Source organism: Rhea americana, unplaced genomic scaffold (assembly GCF_003343005.1).
Source record: "Rhea americana isolate MKP2758 unplaced genomic scaffold, rheAme1 scaffold_142, whole genome shotgun sequence".
NCBI lineage: Eukaryota > Metazoa > Chordata > Aves > Rheiformes > Rheidae > Rhea > Rhea americana.
The window spans coordinates 2,040,714-2,060,146 of NW_028185506.1; the positions used below are offsets into that span (position 1 = coordinate 2,040,714).

At 42.8% G+C, this 19,433-nt stretch overlaps 1 protein-coding gene across 1 annotated transcript; it reads right to left on the reverse strand.

The window, feature by feature from the left end:
* Positions 1–5,499: 5,499 nt before the first annotated feature.
* MFAP5 (microfibril associated protein 5) lies at positions 5,500–19,256 on the reverse strand. The gene is made up of 9 exons (XM_085298864.1): positions 19,054–19,256; positions 18,595–18,657; positions 15,816–15,863; positions 14,646–14,681; positions 13,333–13,368; positions 12,546–12,581; positions 11,768–11,855; positions 11,340–11,413; positions 5,500–10,750 (listed from the first exon to the last, which is right to left on the reverse strand). Exons 2-9 carry the CDS (start codon positions 18,653–18,655, stop codon positions 10,629–10,631), a joined length of 501 nt encoding a protein of 166 aa, XP_085154990.1. The 5' UTR covers positions 18,656–18,657; positions 19,054–19,256; the 3' UTR covers positions 5,500–10,628.
* Positions 19,257–19,433: the final 177 nt, after the last annotated feature.

The window sequence follows — 19,433 nt, forward strand, 5'->3', positions numbered from 1 at the left end:
GCAGAAGGCTGAGGAGTGGGGAAGAATCTGAATCATCACTGTTACTAAAGATTCAGAAAGCAAAGAGCTGAGAAAACAGAGAGCAAGAATGTGGTGAATAATTAAAAGTAATTATCTAGCCCCAAAGCAAAGGAAAGGTTGCTTGTTTAGTCAACAGGAAGTCATGTGCTAGTGTGTACTGATATAAATATGTATTTATTTTTTCCATTCACCCCTTGCTCAGAAATCACATTTCGAAATGAGCATCAGCATCACCAGTTGGCTATTTCTTTTGCTGAGTACAAGAAATGCAGCCACCTGCTTACCGTCGCCTCAAGTGAAAACCTTAAGCAAGAAAACTTTCTCTACTCAGCAAGTGCTGACACACCACGGACATGGACCTGCAGAGAGACATCAAGCAGAGGAATGGTAGAGAGCATTTCTTGCAGTTATCCACAGGCAAATAAATAAGCAGATGTGCAGTATTATACTGTGTGTTCTTTCTACAAAGATTCATTGGAATATTTTGACTGATAGACCCAACACATAGGTATTGCACTTCCTCGCACAGCTCTGCCAGGCAGCCCACTCTCATCATTCCAGTCCTGGATGTGAAGCAGAGCCCTTTAAATCAGCTTGCCATCTAAAACACAGGGCAAAGGCCTTGCCCCTAGACCTACTAGCTCTTCTTGTGACGCATCTGTGCATGCCATGCCTGGGGAGAAGGTTTTGGCAGTGGCATCACAAAGCACTGCCTTTCATAGTGTGGAATATACAGCACCAAGGAGGCTTAGAGCAAAAGCTCTAAGAATGTGTGTGAGGTCTACCTAGGGGTAGGTGAGACTGTGGGAGGTATGTGGGGAAGGGGAAGCAAAAACAAAATAGCTATTTCCTTGCATTTGCAAATGCACATCTAAAGTGAGTGCCACTGAGACTGCATTTCTTTTAGACAAAAGCAGAGATCCATTCCCATGAAAAGAAAGTACAAGGGAGAGAAGGAAGGAGTTTACAATGTGTGGGAGTGCCACTGGAGGCTGTGGTTATAAAACCTGGACCCCCATATTGTGCACTACTGCATGCTGCAGGATTGTAGATGATGACAGTGATACATAACTGAGGGCTTCTAGTGGCTGGATGTGCACTAAAATCATGCTTTATGATTATTTTACTAGTAATTTGGCTTTCCAGGCTTGCACTGCAAAACCTTTACATGGAGGCTAAACTTGTGGTTTATTTTTGTTCCACTGTTGAGCTTGTTTTGGCACTGGGGGATGAGGCAAATTAGGGTGAAACTATTGAATTGAGTACACATTTTTCAACCGCAGTCCTGTGAGTGCCTCTCATTCCTGTGCTTCAGCCCTCTTGCTAGTCCAGCCCTGGGCTTGTTACAGGAGCTAATGACCCTTAATCCTGCTTTTGTGACTGCACAGTTTTCTTCTCTCCTTTCCTGTATTGATTGCCCCCACCATGTCCATAGGCAGCAGGAGGTCCATCCCTTACAACAAATAACTGACATGTCCTGGGCTCCTGGAGAAAGAAAGGTGAAAAGGGACTGTGTTGGGTTGAGGAGTTTGAGAGCCAATGAATGGCCTCTCCATCATACATGCGGGTAAGATATATGATTAGAGTCCAAGTCCCTGCACAGATAAGTGTCTTCRCTAAAGGCACTGTGACACGGTCGGCAGTTTGTCTCATTTACAGTAAGAAAAACACAGAGTCGGTGATCAAAGCAAAATGCACCTTCCCCATGCTGAGAGCTGGGGGTAGGGGAGTACCCACCAGAACTGCTTGCACCTTGCTGCTTTCAGTGCATGCAGCTGCAGCTTCCAGCATACTCTGCCCATCTCACTTGGCTCCCAACTTCATCCTGAACAGACTCAGACAGCATTCTCGTTTTGCACAGGGAATTGCAGGTTGCATTTCAGTGTTATTCTGTTCTCCCCAGTTTGGGCACCCTAGGCTCTGCTCCCAATCATGTCTTCTCCCTCCTTAGTGGAAGTCACCAGCTCTGTATCTCTACAATCATCTGCTAGTCACAGGGAGAAACTCTTGTTTTACACCACAATTTTCACAATGAGACTCACCTTCTAACTGTGGTTATGGTTTCACAGACCAGAGTTGCCTGCTATTAGCTTACGTTTCTGCAGTTGCTGCAGCTCATACTACTCAGTGCAAAAAGAGCTTGCACCTGGGGCCTGGGTAGTAAATCCTGATCTCAGTTTCCTTTTTCAAGTAGTCCTTTGCTAGGAGATGCTGGGACAGAAGTGCTTGGGAGCTCACTACAGAGCAACACATTGCATGTTGCTTGGCTAGCCATCATGTGCTAAGCATCCCTGCAGTTGTACAATCTTGTCTTGCCAGGAGGTCCTTAYGAACAGTGTTCTTGAGTCTAACGAAGTTTTCTTATCAACAAAGCAAGCATCTTCAGAAGATTCAAGATAGCCTTTGTGGTTCTTGCCTTCTTCCTTGCCAGCATGCAGAGTTGCTTCTACGCTGTCATCACTGGCGGCATCCAGAGAGTTGGTGGAATGCCACTTCTAAACTCTACTTCTTAATGCCAAACTGGAGAGGGTTAAACAGTGGAATTAGGGTCTGCCCCTTACGCTCTACTTCTCTTCCTGGGGGCCTAGTGTTGGGCCACCCGGGACACCCTCATTTCCTGCTTTAAACAGTGTAGTCGGGGTTGTGACATATTTGAGCCAGCTGCCCAGCCAGAGGAGGGTATCCAAAAGCGTTAAGAACTTCCCAGKTAATTTCATGGTCTAGCCAAAAGCATGGCTTCTGCTGGGATGAAAAGCAGCTAGCTCCTAGAAAGCAGAGTGATGAAAAAGAAGAAGAAATCTGAAGGGGAAACACCCTGGGAAATTATTTGTTGTTAATTATTATTACTATCAAAAACTTCAGTTCATTTGTGTCATTGGATTTAGACACAGAGGTTTGCAACTCAGCTTCTACTGCCTATTCAGATCATGCGTGGTATGTAATGTAGCACTCCTTGCACTCTCAGATGTGACCCCAACACAACTATTCTCACTAAAATATATGGCATCTGAGTTCACAGATAGGAGTAGTTCATTTCCCTTTGCTCAGTCTGTGCTCAATGAGAGGCCTCTGTGTCCACTCATCTCTTCCATCATTTCCGTGCAGGTACTTTACCTTCTGTGAAATCATGTGAGCTGAGGCTCTGGATGTCTGACTACTTTCTCCTGGCTGTTCCCTCAGGAAGGAAGRGAGATTGCACTGTCTCTTTCTAGAGGAGAGTGGGGTAAGCAGGAGCTCATATAATGGCAGCAGATTGGGAGTCTCCTGAGGGGAGAGACACCAGAATCCCCAAGAACACAGAAGGGACTGAATTCAAGCTTGTCTTCAAATCCTGTTTTTTGAATGTCTACTCCAGGGGAATTGAATTATTCTCTTTCAAGAGCTGCCTTCTCTAGTTTGTATTCGAGTAAAATCTAGCTTTTTGCACTTCTTAGGAGTGAAAGCTGATAATATCAGAAAACAGAAACTGCCCACCTGTAAGCCTGAATGGGGAGACCAGAGGGTGACTCTGCAAAGTAGAGCAAAACTTCAAGCATGCTGAGAACTAAGTGAAAAGGAGAGAGAGGTGTTTCAGTTATCTGGTTTTAGTGGAAGGGATAGGGAGACTAGGGGAGAAGAAATATTCCATCAAATTGGGATAGAAGTTGAAGCAGATCACTGTGTCTGTGGAGRTGATGAAAATACAACAAGTGTAACTGTGGGACAATCTAGAGGCTCTGAGACTGATCACTGCTCCAGAAAGGGTTGTAGAAAAAGAATGATCAAACTTGAAAGCCATAGATTCAACCAATGACACCAATGCACTACCCTATTTTTTTGGCTGAGAACCAGACAGTACAGAAGCATGGGGATTCAAGAAAAGCGTAAGAACTTCTGGGCAGCATAATCAATTAGCCAGACCCTGAGGAGATCTGTGGATGAAATTTGAAGCAAGGTGGTCCAGTGGGCAGAAGATGACAGAATGAACTCACCTGGGCTTTCTGGGGATATGAAAGATGTTTGAATGATTCTTTGAAACAGTTTGTCTGTGGTGTGAAGGACATGAAAGCCATTGCAAGGAGTATAATAACACAATGTAGAAATCAGTAAATTTATATGAAAATGAAGGAAGCCTTGCTACATATGCTTGAAATATGCTCCAAGATGGAGCATATCATAAAATGGTGTTTTCAACTCCAAGACAGAGGGACAGTCTTCTACATCAGTTTGGCAAGCCCTGCATAAAAGAAAGGATCCATAGATCAAGGGACATCATAAAACCTGAACAAAAGAGAGAAAAATGAGCCTTTCCAAAAGTTTCTATAAAGGATGGAGACAAATGAGAAGCTTGCTTGGTGTTTAGCTTAGGTGTGACCCAGAGCCCTTCTGGGAGTTACAGGCTGCTCACTTTCAGGGTAGAGCATAAGGACATTCACCCTAAAGCAGCTAGCTTGGTTCCATGTYAGTTTGAAAAAATGCTGACAAGACCAAAAAGATTACAGATTGGAAGGGTAAGAATCCACCCTGARTAAGTGTCTATGGAGACTTTCATGGAACAGAAGGGGCAAAGGGGGCTTGCTGAGTTGATGAAGGGTTCAGATGCCTTTCCCAAAGGATCAAAGAGAAATGCTGTAGTGATGGTGCTTGGCTCAAGCTGACCTGATGAGGAAATTGCAGAGAGTCAGGGATTACTACATTCACTTTTGCAGTAGGCCAAAAAGAACATCGTTTGAACMCTCTTTCTGCAGCAAGAAGCAGGCTGGAGACTAAGACTAGGCTGTGTTTTGCAATAGAAGAAAATATATTTTATTTATAGTTGAGTTAATCCATAATAATGGTTTCTAGTAATGCTTGCTCCAGCTGCTTTCTGACATTTGGGTACTGGTCAAGAGATACAGTAAGGTGTAAGCATTTTCTAGAGGGTGAGTTTTTTAATATCACCTAACTTTGGTGCTGAAAAGGAAAGGTCAGAGCAATTAAGTCTCACAAGAATGCCTTGGAAATGCTTTGTGGGTACAAGAGATCCATTAAGAGAGGTAGCATGTTCACACTGCTAGGCTGTGCCGGTGACTATGTCTGAAACAACAACTGCTGCTGCACCTGCCACTGCTGCCTATGCCTCTAAGGTACTTGGTAAGAAGTCGAAGAAGATGAGATCCTAACTGGAAACGTATACTATCTCGACACAGACATTTATTTCAGAAAATATACAGTTTCATGTACATTTATTCCTACATTTAAGCAGATGAATTATGTCTTTTTAAAAATTATTTAGACACCAAGAATTACACGTATTTTTTATATTTTTTATGTCAAATTTGTGACAAGCTGTATTTTGATGAAGATGGAAATCTTAGTAAAATACCCAAAACAGCATTTTGAAAGGAGTGTTTACAAGCTCTACTCTGATGATGATGTTTACCAGTTCAGTTGTTTGACACACTTCAACACACAGGCAGCAAGTAAATGCAGCTTGTGTTTTAAATGATTTCATTTAAATTGSTTTTAAAAATTTTTATTTGGAAAAAAATAATAGTAAAAATAGACAATTGCATTTATTCTTGTCATTTCAAGCATGTTTTTTAATAGTTTTCTCTAAAGGACTACAATTGACTCTCTATTTTGCAGGTGTTTATTCCAGCTTGATACAATTAAAAGGACTAAGGATGTGAGGAAACAGAGAGAAATGAAGCAATATACTRAAGATCACAGAGCAGGCAGGTGAARATGCAGGCAGGCAGATAAAGAGACGGAATTCAGATCTCCTTTGCCCCAGTCAAGGCACTGTTCACAACTGGACACATAAGGAGAAAAGTACACTGACAAACAATGTCAGACCGTGTGAAGCAGGAKTAAATGTTATGAGATCATTCACCTTAAAAATCTGAAGTCCTTTTTGATTTCAGTACAGCTGTTCTTTATGTAATGGAAGTGGTCTTCTTGGATGGATTGCACGCATCTCTCTCCTCGGTGAAGGACAAACCCATATCCTRATCAGTAGCATGCTCTCTAGGAATCCCTCCAAGCTTAGAGATCTGATGACAACACACTCTGTCCTCACTCTGGGTTCTTGTACATGAGGTCTATGCAACATGAAGCTTCCATGTGATATGGCAGCCATTTTCAACAGCCTCTTCGTGGATTCCCACAGCAAGAGCTGAGCAGTGGCACAGCAAAGRGTGGAATACATTGGTGTTAAATACTTCCTGCATTTCCTACCTTGTTTGTGTAACCTGGAGCCTACCCCTTAACACATACCATCACTATGCACAAGTGACCTGTGCTGCCATTATTCCATCTCTGCTCTGACCGGTATGTCCTCCTCTTTGGAAAATTCTCTGAGCTTTACAGCTCAGGGAGCCACAGTGCATGAGAACCAGAGTGCAAGATAAAAGCTTAGCTGGCACAGGCCAAGCACTACTCCCAATCTCACTTGGGGCTACTGTACACCATCTCGTTGAACATCCACTCCACCTCAGTCTCACTGTCCTCCTCACCTTGTTTCTTGCTCTGAGATGAACATGTGAACAGAGAAGATAGATAGACTGAAAAGAGGATGAGGGAAATAAAGGCGGAGAGTAAAGAAGAGAAGAAATGGGAGATCTCGCTTTCTAGGCAAAGTACCTGTCTGTGTGACTGACTACCCTTAAGGGGGAATTCCATCTCCCTGTGCCTAGCAAAGCAAGGTAACACTTCAGACTGAGGGTTAGGCAGCAGAGCACAGGCCACAGCAGCCTTGAAACTGACAACACTGATCAGTAACCAGGAAGGGTGACAGCAAAATGAGCAAAAACAGTTCTTGTGTGGGAAGCAACTGCAGGCCATGAAACTTCAGCTCCAGGTTAGAAGAGTTTATGAAAATCAGCCACAAACTCTAGGTCACGCTTCTAAAATGGGACTCTGGCACCACTCCTTGTGGCTAGCCAAGTCTTACAGGAAACAGACTTAGCTGGAACTGTGTTTAAAACTGTTTCCCCAATTTACAAGAGAAGGCACCTGTAGCAGGCTACTGACAATGGGAAATGTCCAGAGATAGGCAACTAAGCACCAAGACTATTGAGGTTGGAATGGCAAGGGATATAAATCAATACATAGGATAAATACTAATGAACATGAGGAAGACAGTGATCTCCAGTGCTGCAACAGAAGGGATGAATAAACTGAAAAAGACAGCAGTGTTAAACCAGATAACATGGGTACTCTGCTTACACAGCTTGTTGAATGTCCTGATACCAAGACATTACAAGAAGTCACAAGTCAAAGCAGGATCAGGAACGTATGGATGGGAGCAACATTTATGGCCCCTCTGGCTGAGGCTGTTATTATTGTAATATTTTGAGACATGAACTCAGCACCATTAGCTAGGAAGAAGCACTGATTCTAAGGGRTAGTCTTGTGCAATGATGTCCATTCCATGCTCTGATCCTGAAGAATTACGGGCAACTGTTAGAAGCAGTTTAATGGGTAGTTTGGGCCACAGTCACTTTTGTTCTAGAAATGACAACTAAATGCAGCTCAGTCCTCTTGACTGTTTGTACAGGAAAAAAAGCTCCCTGGAAACTCCTGTGTTCTGGGTCCTCCAATCTTTGTGGCTGATATTTAACATACATGCTGTACCTGATCAATCTGTGGGAAAGGCAGAAATTCAGTGAAAGAGAATTTTTCATAATTCTTTTGAGCTAGATGTATAATTTTTAATGTAGTCAATGGATTTTTCAGCTATCACTACTTCTGAGCTCTAGTGAATACATTCTTCTTTGGTTATAAGATGATATATCACAGCTTTTATTTCACTTCAACCATCTTATCATTGTAGTTGGAGACAGAGACAGTAAATCTCCATCAGAAAGGCAGGCCACATCCTTAGCGACAACATGTGTCCTCAGCATGAGTTAACCCTGTGCTCAGCAGATACCAACTGTCCAGAAAAACTAGCACAAAAGTGCATGGAAAAGAAGTTGCTGAAGGCAATTATCTGTAACTCTAGAAAAAATAATGGTCTCAGAAAGACCTGTGATTCAGGAGTGAAGTGGCAGCTGGCAGCCCAGGACTGGGCTAACAAGGAGTACAGATTCAGGCTGGAGTCAAGTCTGGCTACAAATCTGGTGGAAATACAGCTAGAGACAAATAAACTCAAACACATGAGAGCTGTCAATAACAACAGGAAATAAATTTTCTTTAATATTTTTTATGTGCATTATATGGACTCTAACATTAAAACAGTGTTCTCCTGGGAAGGAGAGCCTCTTGCTGTTTCTGCTGCAAGCAAGCAGCAGAAAGAATTCTAACCATTCTCCAAACTGTATGAAAGATAAAATTTTTATATACTGTACAGTAGCTATGTTATACAGTTATACATCTATATCTATATAGGCTTATATTCAACTCTTAAGTACGGAGYGGAGACTTGGTCTAGTCCAATTCCCAAGAGCTCCTAACATCTTATCTCCACCCTACCTTCCTTCACACAGACAAACTCCACAGGCCTCTCACTATAGAAATCAGTGGCTGCCACTTGAATGGTCTTAAGATCAAGCTTGCAGTGCCYTCCTCTTTACAGAAATATGCTTATTCTCAGTGTAGAGAAATTCCTCCTCCATCCCTAGTCTCCTGAGTTTCAAGCACTCAAGAGCAGCACCATCTTCTGTAATAGGAGCACTATGCCCCTATATATAGGACAGAATTCCAGTCACTGCCTAACCTGGAATTCTTTCTCCTGTATAATAGATTGATATAGAGAGATTTAGCCCAGCTATGGCCAATCCTGTCCTTACACAGAACAAATCTGCCTCTGCACAGGGTTATGTTTCTCTACACAGAGGATGTAACACAGCCTCTTGCTCAATACAGCAGAAATTTAAATCCCATGGAGARGCTCTTTAATTGTGTTTCTATTAAAAAATAAATTCTACTTCTGCACAACCAATTGTCCCCTATATTGTGTTACTCTGGCTCTATCTAGCAGATCACTGTTCCTGTAAAGCTGAATGGCAAACAGTTCTGCAGGAGGGTGTATTATATGAAGGGGCTGAATGCCTATTCTAGCAAACTGGCTTTCTGTTAATAACTGGAAAAAACATTTGTCAGAGATCATACAGACAGGGTCCAGCCTCACTTCTACAGTGCTGAGCTAAGCTACTCAGCTGAGGTGCCCTACAGAATGGGTGATCATGCCACTGTAAGTTATATAGAGTGATTAAGAAACTTCAGACAGCTCTGTTCTTCYCTACTTACTCTATCCAATCTCATAGTAATCTCATAGTTTTCCATACACCTGGAAAACAAAGTTCTGCAGCAGACCAGACATCCAGCACTAGAAGAGTGAACTCTTCCCAAGGTTGGCCTGTGTTTATTCTCCGTTACCTACAAATATTCCCATCTCCCCACCAGCACCTGGCTCTGTGCAGGACAGCACAGCCACAGAACCTGAAGGAAAACCCAGGGTCTCAGACAATGATATTTTTCCCCCATTCTTTCCCAGTTTGTGACTCCTTTCTGTTTTGTTCAGGAACGCCAATGTTAGGAGGTGTGAATTCAAGTGGAGATACTGAAAGCAACAGGAGAGGACGGAGTTAGCCAGACAAAGACAAATCACCAGGACAAGCTAATTCGTTGCCTCCTGCTCTGTCCTTCAGACCAGTAGAACCAAGTTTCTAGTTCTGCTAAGACACACAAAAAATTCAAAAAGAATTTTTTGAGCTCTCTTGGGCTTAGGAGTTGAGGCAGCCATATTTCCTGCTCCCTGGAATTTGCCTGGAATGCGTAACAACAGATTTCATTAGTGGTAGAAGAAGGACAGAATGGAGAAGAGGAGAGAGGGGAGGAGAGGAAGCATTTTGTATCAACATAATCTTTTCATATTGAGAAAAAAAATGTAATGCYGTATTAACTCCAGAATTCTTATTTTTGATTCCATTTGTGTATGAGGGAGGGAAAGGGTCTGAGACAAAGAACTTCCCAGAGGTAGTTATAAATGAACTGCTGCCATACAGGGACAATGAGGTTTGTCTTGGATTGAGGACAGCTCAGTTCCAGTCCTTTCACCTCTCTGAGGGCAGCAGACACAGGAGGAACCTACCACTGTGCTACCACACTGCGAACTCAGTTGCTCAGGAGGACTGGAAAGAGTAAGGATGATTAAGCATATCAGAACTCATGCTGATGCCATGCAAGAGACCTATGCCAAGAGTCTAAGGACATACAGGCTCGTGATCTTCCACATGAGACTCAGCTTAGAGCATCAGCACTATGGGAGAAGCCTACATCCTGTCTCCATTCCGCTCTCTCTGCAGGGGCAAAACAAGAGAAGATGCAGCACAGTTAAAAGGACCCCTGGGAAATGACCTGACCACAGCCTGCAAAATAGAATTTGGGAGAAAAGAAGAGCACCCCACATCATCAGCAATAGATTTAGTGGATGACAGCAGCCACCATAACAGAATAGGAGAGAGGGGACTCTGTGTCCTGCAGTACCTGAAGAAGAGGATGTGGGGGAAGATAGAAGCAGAAAATAGTAGGGGAATCACAACAGGCAAGCGGAACTTGTCTTGGGTTGTACACAGCGGATTTTCTGGGTGGATAATGATTTCTCTCCTCTCTCTTCCTTCTTCTCTTCTACTGTTGGTAGGTTACAAAGCATCAGGCCTTCTGTGCTGCTGGTCCAGGAGCTGTCTGCAAGGGCGATTCAGGGGCTGCCCAGAGCGGTGGAGACGACGAGAAGGCAGGCCAGCCAGCTGGCGACAGATCTCATCTGAAGAAACAGCAGAAAAATACAGGGTGACAGAGCATCAAACTGTCCTTCAATCTCTTCACCACCAGAATATTAGGAGTACATCCTTCATTCTGTCTATAGAAGCTGCTGAAATGCTGAATTCTCATACACAAGACAGGTGAACAAATCCTTAGGCCTTTATTCAGTTTCTTCTGGCTTTATAAACGTACAATACATATTAAAATTACTCAGTGCTGCAGCAAGGACTGCATAAGAAATCTGTTTTAGTCATGAATAGAAATATCAAAAGAATCTCAAAGGAATGTAATTTTGAGTGAGGGTATGTTCAGAATTAATAGAACATGATTCATTAACTGATCAAAACAAGGCAATGACAAAGTAGAATCAAGAGCTCTCAAACCTCTTGATGGTGTGTATCTACCTCCYAGTATTTCTCACAGCATGCATACTTGGTGCAAGGCTACATTGTACTAGAGGTCCCCAAACTAATTCCAAGGAATCTACTACATATGGGTAGGGAGTGAGTATTTAGCTAGCCTGAAGATGGTGTCAGATGGATGTGGCTATTCTTCTAGCCTGTTCTAAGCTAGCTTTTTCTATTACTCACCTTGCATGACCTCATTCTCCTTGCAGACAATGCGAGAGCACACCTCCTTGTTTATTATGTACATGCGACGCACACTGAGGGGATCCCCAGAAGCATGCCAAGGACAAGAGTGGACAAGGCAGACACCCAAGGAGACAAAAAGAGGGATACAGTCAATAAACATGTACATAARCACTTATGAGGAGGCAAATCCTGAGTTCGGTCGTTAGTCCAGAAAAAGGCTGTTGTCAATAGAAGGGTAGTCTTTGTCAAGACTCCATGATAACAAGTTATTATGCTGCATTAATTAATCACCTTAAAAAGGACACTCTGAGGATGGATGGATTCATTTCACCAACTGGTTCCCTGAGAGAACCCCTAGTCTCCAAAGGAAAAAAAGTGCAGAACCACAAGTGTTTTTTTCTGAGGAACAACTGCAGATTTCTTACCTGGTAACACAGAGGTAGCCGATACACTGCTTCACTGGCTTATGAACAGAATAAAGGCGTGTGCAAGGGAACTGCTCTTCCCGACAATCTGAGAACACACACAAACACACATACGAAGGTGCAATCAAGCATCATTGGCAGGCATACTCATTCTGACAGAAAATAGAGGCCTTCACTGTAAGTCTGGAGGGCAGTACCAAAACTCTATTTTCTATTCTCTTGATGGAGATACTTCAGAGAAGAAGAAAATAAGGCAGACATTTCTGAGCCCCTTGCTTCRTAAGGCAAAAATAAGGGGACCTTAAGTAAAATCCTTGGAGAAAATCCTTAAGACAGGAGACACATGCTTCAAAGGGACAGATACAAATAATCAAAATGTAAACTGTAGTCATATGTTTAAGACACATGTTCTAAAGGATCTGCAATTTCATGCTTTAGGACACAAATCCAGCTCTCTTCTTTTGCTGGCAATCAAATCCACAGATCTACAACAGGGTTTCTTGCATTTCCCTCTGAAATACTGTCTCTTGGCCACTGACAATGACAGGATATTGACCAGGTGTGTCTGGTCTGGTGGTCTCCCAATTCTTCCCATCCTGGACATGCCACCCAGTGAAAGACTTCAGTTTCCACTACTCTCATCCTCTAGTCCTTCCAACTCAAGGAATAGAATGAAGTGAATTTTCCAGCAGGCCTCAGAGAGCACCCGYCTGGAAAGGTAACAGAGCAGGTGAAAGTGAAGTTGAGGAGGAGCTGTGGGCAGCAAACTTAAAGGTACCTGATGCAGTTGTTGCAGTTTCAGTGTCAGATTGAACTAGAAGACACAAAATATCAAAGTTAGGATGAGCTACTATTATTCCTTCTTAGACATCCGTTTATTTGAAACAAATAACTGGAAAGCTCTTTTAAGAGCCCTCCAATGCAATTTCTAATATGGGAACATTGTTAACATGAAACAGTGAAAGAAGGTGCAAACCCAGTAGGAATCAGGTGATAGCTATCTAGCCAACAATGCTAAAAATGGGGCCAAGCTTTGCCATAAAGTGCTACCACTACTGTTCAACATCATACTCTGCTTGTAAGCGAATCTAGTGAGAAAGCAAAAGGTTGGGTAAATGTAGTTAGTCGATGTAATTCCCACCTAGACAAGGAGGGAAGGAGCCTGACTGACTCTTTTTCAGGGACAGTGACTTCTTTAAGAAACAGTATCCCTGGACCTACTGTTTTTTTAATGTCCATGACAGTGGAGCAAAAGGAAGTTGATTTATTGCTCCCTCTGATAAAGCAACCCATGTGTACCAAAATAAAACAGTATTTTTTCTTACTTACCTGCCAGACGCAASTTTTCATCAATTTTAAATAGATGACTTGTACTTCTCTTGTTCATGTACCATTATGCTAACCAGAATCACGGACAAAACACATGAGCATAGAGAAAAGGAGTCTTTTGGGAGTCAGTTCTGGTTAGGGAAAATTAGCGAATGTATGATTTTAAGCGTGCAAGAGACAAGGTGAGAAGGAAGAAGGACCCGAGTTATTCAGTTATGGACAGAGAATAAACTCACCAGGGCTAAGAAGTACAGGTGGTGTTACAGCTGCAGCTGGAGAAAGAGAAGATTTTTAAAAGATCTTGATTTTTCGAACTCTTCCTCCTCCCAGTTTTGCCAACTGCTCTTTATTCCTGAACTGCAGCTATCTCATAYGTTGTTCAAAATACCATTAGGATCTGTAGTGCCTGTGACTTGCCAGAGTAATAGCTAGCTTTCCTTGTGAATATGCTGAATATCCTTGAGCTGGGGGATGCTACAGGGTAGAGATGGGTCCGACAATATATGGTCAAGATGAGGAGTTTCTTCTTGATCACTACAAAAAGCATTTCAACACTGAAGTCTGCTGTCAAGGTGTCACATTTAGCCACGTTCTTTTTTTTTTTCCACATTTTGGGGGGTTTAGATGTAGCCAGTTTGGTCTGGACACAGAAGGCCCTTATTTATCTTTTTACAGACTGGTAGGTCTTACACATTTAACAAAAGATGCACAGAGCTTGCTGACACTTCCCATTAGGAAGATCATACATCATGTGTATACAGTATACAGCCTCAAATTTTCTCTTCCAGTGTTTTCCCATGTGCCAGTGACAGCTGGTGGTTGATTCACAATCATCTAGCCAGCTGATGAGCAGAGTCACAGGGCAGAAAAGAGGTCATGGAACTGTGCTATCTTGGAGAATGGGACATCCCTCTCAGATTTCCTAACACAGCACACTTTCCAGCAACAGTCTAGTATTGCTTCTTCTCCTTTGTCTTTTGAACTAATGTATGACTCTCTRAAGTACATGACCAGATCTCCCTGATCTCTACACCTCGTAAGAATGTATTTGAGAGTCTGCCCCACTAGATGGAGAAACAATCACAGAGGTCAGCAATGAGAGATTCCAAATGAGTCATACAGAAAAAGGGGAGAGGCTCCTTTTTGAGACTCTGGCCCTCTCCTTCATTACCCACTGTGAGCCTAGCAGGACAGGTCTACCTTRTAAAAGCATACATTTCCATCAGTTCTTGCAATGCTGCCCAGTAGGTTATTGATCTACCCGATTTTTCCCCCCTTGTCATTTAATCTCTTCCTTCAACCTTCTTTGGAAGCTGAGGCTGTGTGAGCTTCAGATTTCATGCTTTTCTGCAATGCAAACATCTTCAGAGAAGCCAGTGAGACTGACYATTCCTTGGAAACACATCCTTATCCACCCTAATGCTGGAGGAGCATTGCTAGACGTTAGAGGTGGGAAAAAAGGGCTTTCTGAGCATAATGAGTATTCCCTGGGGCTATATAGGTAAAAGTGAAGGGGAGGGAGCCTGAAGTTGCAGACACATGAACTTACCAGAGGTGCTGATAAGAAAGTCAGTGTTAAGATCACCTAGAAAAGAGAGAACGTCCTGAAAGAACAGCATGCCTTGACTTCATGCCATCTTGCATAGCTAACCATACATAGCTTGAATTATCTTGGTGGCCATGGCAGACTTATGAGACAGTGGGATCCAAACCAGTAAATAAATACAGTGCCCCTGTCTCACCCTTATTCATTCCCTTCATCAGTGACTGGTCTGGGACTGGATTTCTTTACTGCTGCATATTGCACTAAACATTATTGAACTCTAGATTCATATTCCAACTTCTTCGACATGGCCACTGTGGCGAGCTTGATGAGAAAGAAAAGTTTCTGAAAGTAAGGCACTGACACCTCCTGCAGTACGAGGACAGACAGCTGAGGCACTCACTGTAGAGAAGAAAGGAGAAAACTCCAGAACCTAGCCTAACTGCAAAGATGCATCGGCAGCTTGAGTTTCTCTGAAAAGCAACAGATAACAAAATTGGAGGCGGAGGGGGGAGGGGGGTGATGGAGGGACAAAGTGTGAAAGAAAGGGTTTGTGGATACATTTTGGACTGGCCACAGCCGCTGAATGATTTTCCAGGAAGCCTGTCACTGCACAGGCAGTTTTGGTGGCTAAGCCAACAGCTTCAGTGTGAAGAAAAGCTGGTCCTTGTGGTTCCTCTAGGTGCTGAAGGCTGCCGCAAAAACATATTTGTTTCTATTTTATCATGTCACAGAAATGGAAAAAGTAAAGTGATTCAACCACAACARCTGTTAGTCAAGTTAAAATGTCCTTTCTCAGCAGCCCTACTGCTAGAATACCCATCCTTTAAGCATTCTTTTGCTCAGGATTTTCCTGAGCATCAGGAGAGTTCCCGACTTCTCACTACTCATGAATTATTAGTTCTCATGGATTTCCCACAACCCTTTGCTGTGAATATAACTTCATGCAAATTGGCTTAGTGCTCCAAACTCCAAGACTAGTGAATTATTTGTGAAGAGCTCACAACACTTAGCAAGTTGTCTTAAAGGGCTTGTTTAAGCCTCACTGAAAGGCAACCTTGCAATGGCAAAGGCAAAGAAACAAATAACYGCATTTGCCATGAAACAGGCTGTAACTGTTTGGGACAACTGGTCACATGAGAACTCTTTAGCACCTAACACACCTGTAATACCTACCAGTTACAGTTTCCAGTTCTTGTCCGTGTACCATCCATGGATACCAGTCTGCAAGAGAAGAGAAACAGAATGGCATCATGAAAGGACAAAGAGATGGATTTCTATAGACTGGAAGATTTGTGAAATTGCTATGAGACGCTTGTATTTCTAGGAGACACCACCGCCCTCCAATGAAGGGATGCTCTTCTCTTTGCCTCAACCTKGATTTCCAGCAGGACTTGCTCTTTAAAGATTTTTGAATATATTGAGTCCAGATTCTATCCCTGCTGCTTCTGTCAGGGTCCAAGGCCAAGCACAGGGATGAGATTATAAAACTTCCAGATCTGCTTCCAGAATCTGCATTTCTGCAACACCATTTGATGCATTTTGAAAACAATTCACACGTGTCTCCCTGCTCTAGAGATTCATCAAAATCACTGCCTCCATTTCATAAAAGAGGAAATCGAATCATGGAAATTGTTTACTTAAGGTCGCAGAGTCACTGGCACACTAAGAAACAGAYTGCATATCTTGTAGCTCTTTAAGCAAGTTATCAGCTAGTTTGCCATCCTTCCTGGGTATGGAGCACAGAATAGAAGATCTCCCCCTTTCCAGATCCTTGGTGCAATAGGAGAGGGACAATGATGAAGTTTTGGCTGTGCATTCTGTGTGACAAAGGAGGAATTGAAACTGAGACAGACCGCTCATTTGTCCAAATATCAAGTGTGAGAAAGTTGCTTCCTCCAGCAGCCAGGAATAAGAAAATATTTCCTGCTAGCCACAGCAGAGGGAAAGGTCTACATAACTGGAGATGAGATAAAGGAAAGAGTTGGCAGAAAAAGAATGGTGATCTGGGGCACTGCAGGTTGTGCAGGACCAGCTCAAAGCACAGTACACATTGCTATGTCTTATGAACTCAGTCTTTAGCTTTCTTCTCTTAGTGGAAGCACTGCAAGAGTAAAGACTGCAGGAACTTTAAAGCCTTAGCTCGTCCTCATTCCACGAGTAGTTACTTGCAGGCTGCAGAAGCACACTTGGGACACTTCCCCTACACAGTCCTGCTTTGCAGCATTACAGGACCTTACTATTCCCTTCCCCACCCAGCTGCCAGCAAGAGCTCAGCTGCTGGCCACTGATCTAGGGAGAGTCAGACATGCCTAATAACTTAAGTACACAGTGTAGTGCAGCCCCAAGCTTTTCCTGTTCCAGCTAATCTCTTAACGGTAACATTCAGAGAGGAAGAATGAGATCGTACGCTTTTTTGGTTTGTTTCTGATAAAAAAAGAAGGACTCAAATTCTAACATAAAAACAACCCTTTTCTAACATCAGAAATTTAGCTCTTACTAGCCTTTTTTTTTGTCTAGGAGACTACCAGAAAACTAGTCCAATTATTAAATGACAGGGCACAAGGAAGTGCAACCTCTGCATGTGARGAGACAAAAAAAAGTGAATTTCTTGACAGACTTTCAATTACTTCAATTCGTATTTGCTTGAGTATCCAACTCAGATATTTTAYAAACACTTGGGAGGAAAGATTTTGTTGTCCAAGCTCCACTAACTTCACCCTCRGCTCAAAAAGATACTACACTAATTCATCAAATCTGTAGCTGACCAGACAACAAAAGAGACCAGGAGAGACCAGTTGGTGATTCCTGTTATTTTGTTGTTATTTTTGTTGAAACAAAAATAACAGAAACCCTAGAACAAAATACACACAAGCAAGAAATCTTCCTTTCATGCCTTTTTYATGCATGAGGAAGATCACAACCTTTTTTTCTCCCCTCTAACTTTTTATACCACCTACAAGCTCATCTCTTGGATGGTTCTCATCTCTGCTTCATAGTCACAAACATGACATACTCTTTGTGATAATTACCATGAGTGTTTACAGGAAAAAGTGCTATTGGGAGTAGAAACAGATTTCAGTTAAATCCCAGATCAAAGCAACCACCGAACAGCAGAAGAGGTCCATCTGGAACCAACTATTTCAGTAATGAGGAAAGTAGATTGGCATAACCCAATTTGAATGTAATAGGTGCAGTCATCTGTCTCTCTTACAGTCTTCCCTGGGTGAAGCTTTCTCCATTCATTGGAATTTTGCTCTTTCTCCTGGCCAATCCGACTCTAATGTCTGATGCTACCCTTTCATTTTGTTTTCTGCAAATCTGATCCCACTTAAATTTTTGCCAAGCAAATTCCAAACAAAGACATGAAGCAATAAAACAGAACAACAACAAAAGCAGAGAGGGGTCTAGACTCTTAAGCTTAGGTTTGTCCAAWTAATTATATAAAAAACTACAAAATCCTCGGGAAAACGAATGACCTGGAATTGGGAGCATCTCAGTAGGAACCACTAGTGACAACAGGTGTTTCACAGCTATGACAGGAAAAGTTATGTGGAACACTGGGAAATCACTAATCACACTATTCAAATCACAGAAACACAGGCTGTCAACTATGAAATATAGTACAGTCTCTAATAGGCACTAACCACAACTAACCAGCTTTCTAAAATCTGGCCATGGCTATTTTGCTTACCTAAACAACCCTGCTGTAYAAATCCTGGACAACTATCTGCTGTGACTCCTGCTGCTTACTGGGCAGTGGGCACATATGGGAACCAGTCACTGCCTCTCATTTTTCCATATAACCCATCTCCACCATTCCTTTCCTGTTCAGTCTTTCCCCTCCATCTGTATGTATGTGTCTTTCTCCTCAGGTCATTGCACTTTAGCTTCTGCAGAGAACTCCAAGGGGTCAGGATGAGGAGGAAATTCTCTCCTTGGAACAACAACTCACCAGCTGGGTACAAAGAAAGTGATAAGAGACACAGCAGTATACAGGCTCCAGAAGTCTTCATCCCTGTAGAGCAGAGGACAGAAGTCAGAGGAAAGTTAAGTTAGGAGCTGGGACACCCTCCTCTGCAGCCCAGAAAGACTCTTTGCCCACTGCCTCCATTTCCCTCTTAAGACATTTTGTTCCTTCCAGCCTCCCTCCCACCTAGCTTTCTCCTAATCTGGCCAGTTTTCCAGCTGTTGCCGAAACATTTTGGACTGAACACAGAACTCCATATGCCTTGTTTCTCTTAGCACCTCCTTTCTTTTCTTTCCCTGTCTCCATCCTTTTTCTCATCCAGGTGGCTAACTATTCCCCAGCTCCCCCAGGATAGAAAGAAAACTTTCCCTTTGCTATCTCCCTCTACTCTCTTAATTTATTCTGAGAAATGTTGAGAGAATGGATAGCATCCCCATCACTTACTGCAGCCCTCAGTCTTTGCTCCTTACAGCAGCAGACACTCTGTCTTCCTCCTTCAGCTCTTCTCCTCACTTTGGCCAACAGTTAGATCATATACAGCCACTCCCAGAAAATGTTCTACTTTTGGTTGTCTTCAAAATACAATTTTGGAGGAAAAAAAAAAAGAAAGAAAAGAAAAGGAAAAGGCAGTGAAGTAGTGGGATGTGGTGTCATCACGCAGATGGAATGCGGGAGGGAAGGGGGAATGAGGAGCAGCAGTCCACACCCTCATTCCAGAGCTTATTACAATCCAAAAGGAGCCTGCTCCTCCCATTCCCTCAGGATGGCTCAGGACCAGGAACAGATTCCCCTGTCCACATTATRTATTTGTCTCCTATTGTATT

What these genes read in the sequence shown, in the direction of transcription:
- MFAP5 (XM_085298864.1), bottom strand. Translation starts at nt 18,655, where the DNA reads ATGAAGACTTCTGGAGCCTGTATACTGCTGTGTCTCTTATCACTTTCT. An exon ending in AGAACTGGAAACTGTAACTG is followed by an intron (nt 14,682 to 15,815) that starts GTAGGTATTACA and finishes TCTCTTTTCTAG; the next exon opens with GTGATCTTAACACTGACTTT. An exon ending in GGAGAATGAGGTCATGCAAG is followed by an intron (nt 10,751 to 11,339) that starts GTGAGTAATAGA and finishes CTGTTTCTTCAG; the next exon opens with ATGAGATCTGTCGCCAGCTG.